Source organism: Clupea harengus, chromosome 25, assembly GCF_900700415.2.
Source record: "Clupea harengus chromosome 25, Ch_v2.0.2, whole genome shotgun sequence".
Taxonomy (NCBI): Eukaryota; Metazoa; Chordata; class Actinopteri; order Clupeiformes; family Clupeidae; genus Clupea; species Clupea harengus.
Genome location: NC_045176.1, coordinates 5933408 through 5944650, shown reverse-complemented (window position 1 = coordinate 5944650; position 11243 = coordinate 5933408). Strand labels below are relative to the sequence as shown.

Genomic DNA, 11243 nt, shown 5'->3' with positions numbered 1-11243 from the left:
TTTGCTCACGAAGCAGCGCTGAGCCCCAGCGAGATGAAGAAAGACAAAGACATGAAAGGGGTCGCTGGAGACAGTAAAGGCCCGTGGTCAAACGCTCATGTGAAAGGGATTCTGTGGCTGAAGCAAGCCTCTCTTTGCCTGTGTGCTGAATAACTGGTCTCTCTCTCTCTCTTCCTGTAGATGATGATCTTGTGTGCTGAATAACTGGGCTCTCTCTCTCTCTTCCTGTAGATGATGATCTTGTGTGCTGAATAACTGGTCTCTCTCTCTCTCTTCCTGTAGATGATGATCTTGTGTGCTGAATAACTGGGCTCTCTCTCTCTCTTCCTGTAGATGATGATAATGTACTTCCACCCGAGCGTGTTCCGGTGCGTTCTGCTGAGGTGGGTCCGGCTCCTGGGCTTTGCCACCGTCTACGGAACCGTGACTTTGAAGTTGTACAGGTAGGTTTCGGCAGCATCATCGACACCCTGTATGATCTCTGCAGTGTGCCTTATGACAAACCCTCTTATGGCAAATTCCTACCGCTCTCATTTTCCACTGGAGTAGAGTGAGAGATGAAGAGAAAAGAAGGAAATGGAAATAAAGAAAGGAACAGGGAAGATGGGAAGGAAAGAAAGAAATGGAATGAATGAATGAATTAATTAATTAATGAATGAATGAATGAATGAATTAATTAACTTTGCAATGACAAGTAAGATATATACAGTATCAACTGAGCACACAAAGCTTTTCTCCACCACAGGCTGTAAGCCTCTCCCTGCCTCTGCTGTAAGCTGCCTAAAACATCTCCCTAAGCTCCAGTGTGGGATAACATGGCTCAGCACTCCCCTCTCCCCTCTCTCCTCTCCCCTCTCTCCTCTCTCCCCTCCCCCCTCTCCCCTCTCTCCTCTCTCCTCTCCCCTCTCTCCCCTCTCCCCTCTCTCCTCTCTCCTCTCCCCTCTCTCCTCTCTCCTCTCTCATCTCCCCCTTTCTCCCCTCTCCTCTCCCCTCTCCCCTCTCTCCTCTCCCCTCTCCCCTCTCTCCTCTCTCCTCTCTCATCTCCCCTCTCCCCTCTCCCCTCTCTCCTCTCTCCTCTCTCCTCTCCCCTCTCTCCCCTCCCCTCTCCCCTCTCTCCTCTCCCTCTCCCCTCTCTCCTCTCTCCCCTCTCTCCTCTCCCCTCTCCCCTCTCTCCTCTCTCCTCTCCCCTCTCCCCTCTCTCCTCTCTCCTCTCCGCAGGGTGCTGAAGGTGTTCCTGTCACGCACGGCCCAGCGGATCCCCTACATGACCAGCTGCAGGGTGCTCCGTCTGCTGGGCGTCATCCTGCTGGTGGTCTGCTGGTTCCTGGTGGCCTGGACCTCGGCGGTGATCCAGCACCCGGACCCACAGCGCGCTCTCATCGACGTGGGCGTCACCCCCGAGGGCCTGCAGTTCAGCATGTGCCTGCTGGACCGCTGGGACTACATGATGGCCGTCGGTGAGGCTTTTCTCGGTCACACCACCACTGTGCGTTTTTGCGTGACGGTTTCTGATTGGGTCCTCTTGTTGTTGCTGTTTTTTTGTTGTTGTTTGCCTTGTTCTTGTGGCCATTGAAGTTGAAAGAGCATATGGAGTGTGTACAAATGTACTTGCCTTTGAATAATTGTGGCTGTGTTGATTGGCCTTATAGACACAATAATAGCAATTTGTTGTTGTTACGCAACACTGACTGTTCAGTGTTTTCTCGAATACCCATTGTCAAAGAGAATATCAGATTGTTTTATTTAATTGATTGAGTCAGGATTAGTGGCATCCAACGGTTTTGAAAGTCAGCCTTACCCCCCCCACACCTCTTCAATGAAACACAAGGATGTTTGTGGGGGGTTAGCAGAGAGCCTGGCTAATGGGGACTATGGGCCTATGGAGGTAGAGCCTGGCTAATGGGGAGTATGGGCCTATGGAGGTAGAGCCTGGCTAATGGGGAGTATGGGCCTATGGAGGTAGAGGCAGTATAATGGGGACTATGGGCCTATGGAGGTAGGGGCTGTATAATGGGGACTATGGGCCTATGGAGGTAGAGGCTGTATAATGGGGACTATGGGCCTATGGAGGTAGAGGCTGTACAATGGGGACTATGGGCCTATGGAGGTAGAGGCTGTATAATGGGGACTATGGGCCTATGGAGGTAGAGGCTGTATAGTTGTATAATGGGGACTATGGGCCTATGGGGGTAGAGGCTGTATAGTTGTATAATGGGGAGTGTGGGCCTATGGGGGTAAAGGCTGTATAATGGGGAGTGTGGGCCTATGGAGGTAAAGGCTGTATAGTTGTATAATGGAGAGTGTGGGCCTATGGAGGTAAAGGCTGTATAGTTGTATAATGGGGAGTGTGGGCCTATGGAGGTAGAGGCTGTATAATTGGATCCTGGCTCACAGGACACGGAAGACTGGGAGGCACGGGCTGTGCAGTGCCGGGCAAGACTCAGGATGTGGTGCCAGCAGCAGGCTTACTGTGTGTGTGTGTGTGTGTGTGTGTGTGTGTGTGTGTGTGTGTGTGTGTGTGTGTGTGAGAGAAAAAGAAAAACCATGCGAAAGACGTGGGTGGTGACAGGGGGGAAATGCATGTGCTTTCAAGGGTGCGAGACGCTGCACCTGGAAATAGCCCCAGTCAGGGCAGGGCAGGACAGGGCAGGAGTTTACTACAGAGAGAGTAGAGAGTAGAGAGAGAGAAGAGAGTAGAGAGAGGAGAGAGGAGAGAGAGAGAGTAGAGAGAGAGAAACGAGTAGAGAGATTAGAGAGGAGAGAGAAAATGTGAGAGAGTAGAGAGAGTAGAGAGGAGAGAGGAGAGACAGGAGAGAGAGAGAGTAGAAAGAGAGAAGAGAGTAGAGAGGAGAGAGAAAATGTGAGAGAGTAGAGAGGAGAGAGAGAGTAGAGAGAGAGAGAGTAGAGAGAGTAGAGAGGAGAGAGAGAGAGTAGAGAGAGAGAAACGAGTAGAGAGATTAGAGAGGAGAGAGAAAATGTGAGAGAGTAGAGAGCTGTAACCCAAGCAACTGCTGTGGATGCTATTAAAAAATCTTTTTTTTTTTTTTTTTAAATCAATGGTTAGCCATTCAGTATGTAAAATGAAAAATTGATTATATTACATTTAGATTGTCTAGAATAAAACTAGCTATTCCTCCACTGAGCAAGAGACACCAGTTGCTTTCCGTGTGTATTTATGCCCTCTCACAAACAGGTCTATTTGTCTACCCCCTTCTCCCCTGTGACTTGACACTAGATAGGCGACCCTAGATGGGCCAATCCCTAAGGGATCTGTTACAAGCGCACCCAGGTGTTCCTCAGCTGCCAAAGCCCAGGATCCCAGGCACAGCCTACCTCATTACAGCCTATCAGGGGGGTTAAAGCCCGGTGGGGTAAAGGGGTGGCTCTCTGCTTGAGGAGTGGGGTAAAGGTGTGGCTCTCTTCTCCTCCTCCTTCTCCTCCACAGCCGAGTTCCTCTTCCTCCTGTGGGGGGTGTACCTGTGCCACGCCGTGCGCTCCGTCCCGTCCGCCTTCCACGAGCCCCGTTACATGGCCGTCGCCATCTACAACGAGCTCCTTATCTCGGCAATATTCCACATCATTAGGTGAGCTATCGGCAGAGGCCAGAGTCACTGACAAAGATATCTATCAAAATCAGCTAGTCATATTGAGGATATGGTGACTGTGTGTGTGTGTGTGTGTGTGTGTGTGTGTGTGTGCAGGTGTGTGTGTGTGTGTATGTGTGTGTGTGTGTGTGTGTGTGTGTGTGTGTGTATCTGTTGTCAGTGGAGTAATTGTATAGCGCTGGACTGGTACATGAACATTTTGAGAATGTCCCCTTCATCCCCCACCCACACGCAGGCTCTGCCCATACATGTTTATCTAAATTCTCCCAGAGAGCCGAGCTGAATGTGTGATGTGTCTCGCTGAAGCGCCGACTGCATTTCCATCTCCGCATTTCATCTCCGGGATCCAAAAAACACCCACACAGCCACAAGCCAGAAGGCTGTATGTGTATGTGTTTTGATGTGTGGAGAGAATGAATATTTTGTAATATGTAAGTTTAAGATGTACAATTTTACGATCAAAGGACTGTGCCATTCGCTATATGGTCATACCTTAACTATCTCTAAGGGGTCTTATTTATCGTTACACAATAAGTAATGTCGTAGGTTTTCCTATTTAGAGTGATTTTGAATGCAAATTCTTCCGATATCTGTTGACAGCTTATACAAAAATTCTCAGCTGTTGTTCATGTCTTTACACGGTACTACAAGCTACCGCGCCTGTAGATGTAGTTACAGACATGAAAGGGGCTGACATCATTTCTCTACTGCATCCCCAACTGACTTGATCTTGCAAATGAATAATTACATTCGCAAACAGCGCTTATGAGGGCTGCCAGCCCAGGAACACAGACACCGGGCAGCAGGCGTTGGTTTGGTTTGCCCATTACTCGTTCAATTACGGCAAAATCTGTTGTGAAGTTCCCATTTCCATGTTGTCAAGGGGACAAAGACACTGGATGTGGTCACAAAACAACAACAACAACAACAACAACAGGGAGTGCACAATGGTAGACATTTGCGCTAAACATCCAGAGACACAGAGGGGACGGTTCTCACGGAATAAATGAATAGCGCAGTGACAGCACTTCAAAAGAGGTGAATGAAATATGCAGCCGCTGCATAAATCTGCCATGGCTCAAAATAAAATCTGCAAGCCCGGTTCCTGTCTTCTGACCTATCTGCCCCGCGAGCCCTCGATCAGAGGTTCAAGCGTCTGCTCCTGCGTCACGTTCCTAATGGTTCTGATAAAACATATAATTCCAATTCCAAGGCCCATTGGTGTAGGTTTAGATATGTGTGTATGTGTGTATGTGTGTGTGTGGGCGACAGTGGTACAGTGGGCGACAGTGGTACAGTGGTAGAGAAGTCGTTTAGTAATCAGAAGGTTGCTAGTTCGATTCCCTGTCGAAGTGTCCTTGAGCAAGACACTGAACCCCTAATTGCTCCTGATGTGCAGTGTGCCATCAGTGTAAATGTAAAATGTGTATACATTGTAAGTTGCACATATGTAAGTCGCTTTGGATAAAAGCGTCTGCTAAATGACTAAATGTAAATGTGTGTGTGTGTGTGTGTTTTTGTGTGAATGTGTGTGTGTGTGAATGTGTGTGTGTGTGTGTGTGTGTGTGTGTGTGTCTGTGCGTGCGTGCGTGCGTGCGTGCGTGCGTGCGCGTGTGTGCGTGTGTGTGTGTGCGCGTGTGTGTGTGTGGTAGGTAGTGGGTATGCATAATACATGCCTTAAGGAACACTGTTATGAAACCAAAAGAAATTGGCCGCGACTATCTGCAAATGGTTGGCTCACTGTTAGTTTTTCTCACAACACTAAAAATAGACTTTTCCTCCCAAAAGGAAGCCCTCCTTTGCACTCACAATAAAGACCTTATTGACGCAAGTATTGATTTCTCCTCATTCCTCGGGCAATTTTCCTCCTATTATTGTCACTTTGTTCTCCAAAAGCGCCGGCGCCCCGCACAAATAACTCACGGCTTCGCTCAGAGTAATTACAGTACAATCCACTCCGAGACCCGCTGCTCCGCCGCACAAGACAGAGGCTTCCTGCAGAATCCTTTCACCTATTCAGCCCCAGTGTGCCTGTGAGCCAGCCACACAGCAGGCTGCTGCAGCGGGGAGATAAGCAGCCCAGTGTGTCTGGGAGCCGGTCGTGATGCCACTGCCGAGTGATGTGCCAAAACACCCGTCTTGAATGACTAATGTGATTAATGAAGTGGAATCTCATTATTCCGAGTTGCCACGGCGGCAGTGGTCGACCTTTTAGAGACCACCGATCCTCGCGTCCTTTAGAGACCACCGATCCTGGCTAATTCGGTGAACTTCAGTGGAGGTGGCCTCGCTCACGTTTTCGCCCTGCACCTTTTGTTGTGCCAGTCCATAGTTAACCTTTCAGAAGACATGACAGTGTGCATTGTGTCATTATGAGGTTGAGTGATTTGCATGCAGCTGGAGGTCTCTGGTTGGGCCGAGGGAAGTGAGCTGCCAGTGGGAGAGGGAAGCACAGTGTACTGATCCATGCTGGGGGTTTTATCAGGGGGGTTCCCTTAATGAACTCCCTTCCCCATTGAGCTTCTTTAGGAAGGAAGATTTGATTCTAGAGGTGTCCCAGACTTATGTACACACACGCGCGCGCAGATAGAGAGAGAGAGACAGAGAGACAGACACACACACACACACACACACACACACACACACACACACAGAGCGAGAGAGAGAGAGAGAGAGAGAGAGAGAGAGAGAGAGAGACAGACACACACACACACACACACACACACAGAGCAGGAGAGAGAAAGAGAGACAGACACACACACACAGTCATGTCATTTCTGATCTTGTTTCCCACTCTGTCCTTAGGTTCTCCCTTGCCTCGGGGCTACACCCTGACTGGATGCTGACGTTATTCTTCGTCCACACACACCTGACTGTCACTGTGACACTGGGCCTGATGTTTGTCCCTAAGGTAACCTCTACGAACATTTGGTCCTCACTGAGTTAAATCCAAATCATAAACCGTCTTAGTCCACGCTCCATGCATTCGGTGGAATAGTCACCCAATTACTAAATGCATTCAAGTGAGTCGGCTGTATTGTGTAGTGTGTAAAGCTTCCAGCACGACAGAGAACAGAGAATGACATGGTGTTGTTGTTGTTGTTGTTTTCTCCTGTAGTTCTTCTCCTCAGAAACACACACCAGAGATGATATTGCTACAGAAGCCTTTGAGGATGAGCTGGATATGGGTCGTTCCGGCTCCTACTTAAACAGCAGCATCACCTCTGCGTGGAGTGAGCACAGTTTGGACCCAGAGGACATTCGGGTGAGCACCCAGAACACTTACATTTAGTCGTTTAGCAGACGCTTGTGTCCAAAGCGACGTACAAGGGAGAGAACTTAGTAGGACTCAAGGAACAATACAAGAATACAGTGTTATACACACTTCCCTACACTTATAGTTGAATAAATGAATGGACATACTGAAGTAGGCAGGGATTACCGAATACCCAGGGGCCCATGAGCTCAGGGGGCCCCTAAGCCAGAGCCTCTGCGTGAAGTCGCTGTTATGTATCTCTTATTTGTGGTTGAAAGAGGTGTATTTTGTTAATGTGCTGTTGGCTTTAATTGAGTGTACCTGCGCTGTGTTAGAAAATACTATAGACAATGCAGCCAGCGCGGCTGATAAGAGATACATAACAGCGACTTCACGCAGAGGCTCATAAGGTGTCATAAGGCATTCAAAACAAATTCATCGTTGATCAAAGTCGCGACTAAAGAAGAGCCGGCTGGTTAGCAGGCAATAGAGATTCTGATTTATTATTTTTCTCGGGCATATGACTGTCAGAGTGATAGAGTGTCGCTAGCTTAATGCGACTTTGATCAACGATGAATTTGTTTTGAATGCCTTATGACACCTTATGCTATATATGCCCTCGAAATGGCAAACCTGTCTCTGTCATGGTTTTTATCATTTTTGGGGGGAAATCGTCAGTAGCAATCTATAACACAATGATATGCTTATCCTACATAAACTATAGAAACCAAAAAAAAAAAAAAAGATTCAATCTTTATTTATCAATATTTTCTTTGTTATTTTTGTCATATACAAATATGCAATGATGATTGCTGGGTAATATGTATCTTGTTGTCCAATGTCAAGTCTCTATTTGGTCATGTGACGAGACGATACGATATAGCTAGTTTAGGCACAAAATATGAACGTCAAGACCGACAAGCTGACCGAGCACAGCCAGAGGCACAGCACACCTGCAAGCCGAACTACGTCTTTCAGACATAAAAGTGGTGATGCATGATTTGCTTTTTCAATGGACAGGGTAGCCACCCCATTCAGCCTCTCCTGCCCCAAGCTGCCCCTCAGGTAGGTGTTAATGAGTTTCAATTTAGAAAAGGATCACTCGGCTGTTGCCCTCTCACATGTAATGTCAGAAACAATAGCAGGGCAGTGCACACCTCAACGAAGGTGGATGTTGGAGTAGACTTTGTGGAGTAGACTTTGACCTGTCTACTTTCCTAATACAATAGCCGAAGTATCTCATTCGACTGTAAAATCACATTGTTGGTAAAATATATATATACGCCTAATGGTGTTTGTGTGTGCGTGTGCATCAGGTTTTGCAAGCGCACAATTATTTTTCCGCGAAGGGGGGGGGGGGGGCTTTGACATGTCCAGGCCCAGGGGCCCATGGTTTCATAATCCGTCCATGGAAGTAGGGATACGTTATAAACTATAATAGGTTAGTTTCCATTGCAAGAACTTGAGGCATTTCCCAGGCGGCACAAAGGTTTACAGGAACGGCCCCCTAAATCTTTTTACTGGACATACTTCTCGTAGCCTTTGCTTTTCGATCGCAATTCACAATCAATTCTGACATCAATTCTGAGCACTACAGTATAATGATATGTTATATACGCCAGTCTCAGCACCAACATTATAGCGTTAAATCAGGAATGAACGTGAGGGTTACCCCAAGGCCGAATCAATAGTTTAATTTTGCTACTTTTTTAATCTTACACTGTTGATGAACGCATTCTTTTATTAGAATGTTCAAAACTCCCCTGCTGAAGGGTTAATGTGGCTTAATTAACTCCAACTCCTTTTCTTACCATCCCTCTGACTATTCCCATCCTCTGACTAATCCCATCCTTTGACTATTGTCATCCTCTGACTATTCCCATCCTCTGACTATTCCCATCCTCTGACTATTCCCATCCCTCTGACGATTCCCATCCTCTGACTATTCCCATCCTTTGACTATTGTCATCCTCTGACTATTCCCATCCTCTGACTATTGTCATCCTCTGACTATTCCCATCCTCTGACTATTCTCATCCTCTGACTATTCCCATCCTCTGACTATTCCCATTCTCGGACTATTCCCATCCTCTGACTATTCCCATCCTCTGACTATTCCCATCCTCTGACTATTGTCATCCTCTGACTATTCCCATCCTCTGACTATTCCCATCCTCTGACTATTCTCATCCTCTGACTATTCCCATTCCTCTGACTGACTATTACCACAGGAGGAGCTGAAGAAGCTTTACACCCAACTGGAGGTCTACAAAAGGAAGAAGATGCTGGCCAACAACCCTCACCTGCAGAAGAAGCGCAGCTCCAAGAAAGGCCTCGGCCGATCCCTCATGCGGCGCATCACGGAGATCCCAGAGACGGTGAGCCGGCAGTGCAGCCGCGAGGACCGGGATGGCAGCGACCACGGGAGCAACCGCAGCACACTCAGGAGGAACCACCTGGACTCCAAGTCCAGGGAGGACTCCCTGAAGAACAAGATGTCCTCCGTAAAGAGGTCGCATAGTTACGACCACGTCTGTGACCAGAATGGGGACCCCAGCGCAAGCGCAATAACCGAGAAGTTGGAAGGCTCCACGCCTGAAATTTCCCTGTTGGATACGCTGATGGGAAGGAAGGCTAAAAAAGTCCCGGAGGCACCGAAAATTCAGCCTGCCGAATCAGCAGAGTCTGTTCCTCTGGTGTGCAAGTCTGTTAGTGCCCACAACCTCACTGCCGACAAGAAACCAATTCACCTCAGGACAAGCATAATGCAGAAGTCCTTGAGCGTCATTGCCAGTGCCAGGGAGCGAACCATGGGACTCACAGGGAAGACCCACAGCGTGGAGGATGCCAGTAAGAAGGGACTCAAAGCCAGAGATGGCAGACTATCACAGGTGGACGAGTCCCCCGAGGGCTACCCGAAGATGATCATAAGCCAGTCAGTGGAGTACTCCAAGACCCCGAGCAAAATGGGCATCATGAAACAGCAGGTGAGTGGGAGCCAGCCGTCCATCTGCTCCGAGCCGGGCCGGAGCAAGGAGCTCTACGACCTGTCTGAGGTCTGCCCCTGGGAGGTGGAGGATCTACCCACTCCCTCCGAGGGGAAGAGCCAGAAACACGTGTCCATCGCCCTGTGTGAGACCGCTTCAGTCCACGGGGGCAGCCCTAAGAGCGGAAGGTCCCAGCAGAAGCCGAAATGCACGGGACAGTCACCCTCCAACCGCCGCCGCTCAAGGGACAAGACAGGGGATCGGGATGAGATGCCCAGAAAACCCAGAACTCCACTCAACCTGGTCCCAAATCCCGAGGTGTGTCCCTGGGACACGGAGGAGCCCATGGAGAGTGCCGGACTGTCTCCAGACAGAACCAACCGGAAGAAGAGTGTGACACCCACCAATGGCAAACCTAAGGTTCTACACTCAGACCACTCCAAGTCCACGGGAAGCCTGCTGCAGCCCCCGACCCTGATGGTGGAGATCTGCCCCTGGGATTACAACGCTCCTCCGTCCCCTAAGCAGGAGAGAGCCGTGAGCCCCAGTCACCACACCAAATCCAAGGACTCTCATTCCAAGAGGAAAGGTTCCTGTTCTTCCAAAGGCAAGGAAAGGGATGAGGAGAGACGGCACTCCAAGAGCCGAGAGAGGAGAAGCTCGTCCAGCAAGGGCTCCGAGAGGCGGCGGGTCAGCCAGTCGTCCGACAGCGGCCAGGTTGGCATGACGGCCACTGGTAGGCGACGGAGCTCCACGCAGGAAGCAGGGCTAACGGAGAGTAAGAGAGCGGAGGTTTGCCCCTGGGATGCTGAGACTGTGCCTGACGGTACCACCAAGGACGGTGCCAGTACCAGCACCTCCACAACGAGAGACAAACTTTCAAATCCTAAGCCTGCTGGGACACTAAAGAGTGTCCATAGGGAAGACGTCTGTCCATGGGATGCTGAGACTGTGCCTGACGGTACCACCAACGACGGTGCCAGTGCCAGCACCTCCACAACGAGAGACAAACTTTCAAATCCTAAGCCTGCTGTGACACTAATGAGTGTCAATAAGGAAGATGTCTGCCCATGGGAATTTTAGGACAAAATGGCCGCCAGGTGAAAGCGCATGATACTTAGATTGTATTGTGTGGAGCTGTTTTCTTCTCATAGCTCCCTCAACCTGATCTTTGGATGTAATGAATCCAGAAGGTGACCTTGAAGAATGGACTGACAGTTTTTTTTCAACGTTGCCTTGTTGATTCTGCTGGGTCCCCTGAACAAGCATTCCAGATTGTTTTCAAGTATTTGTTAAACTATAACAGACATGTTGTTCTTGGTGCAATTATACAATTCAGAGTCACTTTATCTGCTGTGTAGAGAGTGATTGTGTAATTCCTCACTTGTGCAATGA

At 49.0% G+C, this 11243-nt stretch overlaps 1 protein-coding gene across 1 annotated transcript in view; it reads left to right on the top strand.

Moving 5' to 3' along the window:
• gpr158b (G protein-coupled receptor 158b) overlaps positions 1 to 10931 on the top strand; it is a 48169-nt gene extending 37238 nt beyond the window's left edge. Inside the window, exons 6-11 of the mRNA XM_012817475.3 lie at positions 334 to 443; positions 1219 to 1457; positions 3446 to 3584; positions 6411 to 6516; positions 6724 to 6870; positions 9093 to 10931. Coding sequence (XP_012672929.2) covers positions 334 to 443; positions 1219 to 1457; positions 3446 to 3584; positions 6411 to 6516; positions 6724 to 6870; positions 9093 to 10931 — 2580 coding nt within the window. The remainder of the gene's footprint in view (positions 1 to 333; positions 444 to 1218; positions 1458 to 3445; positions 3585 to 6410; positions 6517 to 6723; positions 6871 to 9092) is intronic.
• Positions 10932 to 11243: the final 312 nt, after the last annotated feature.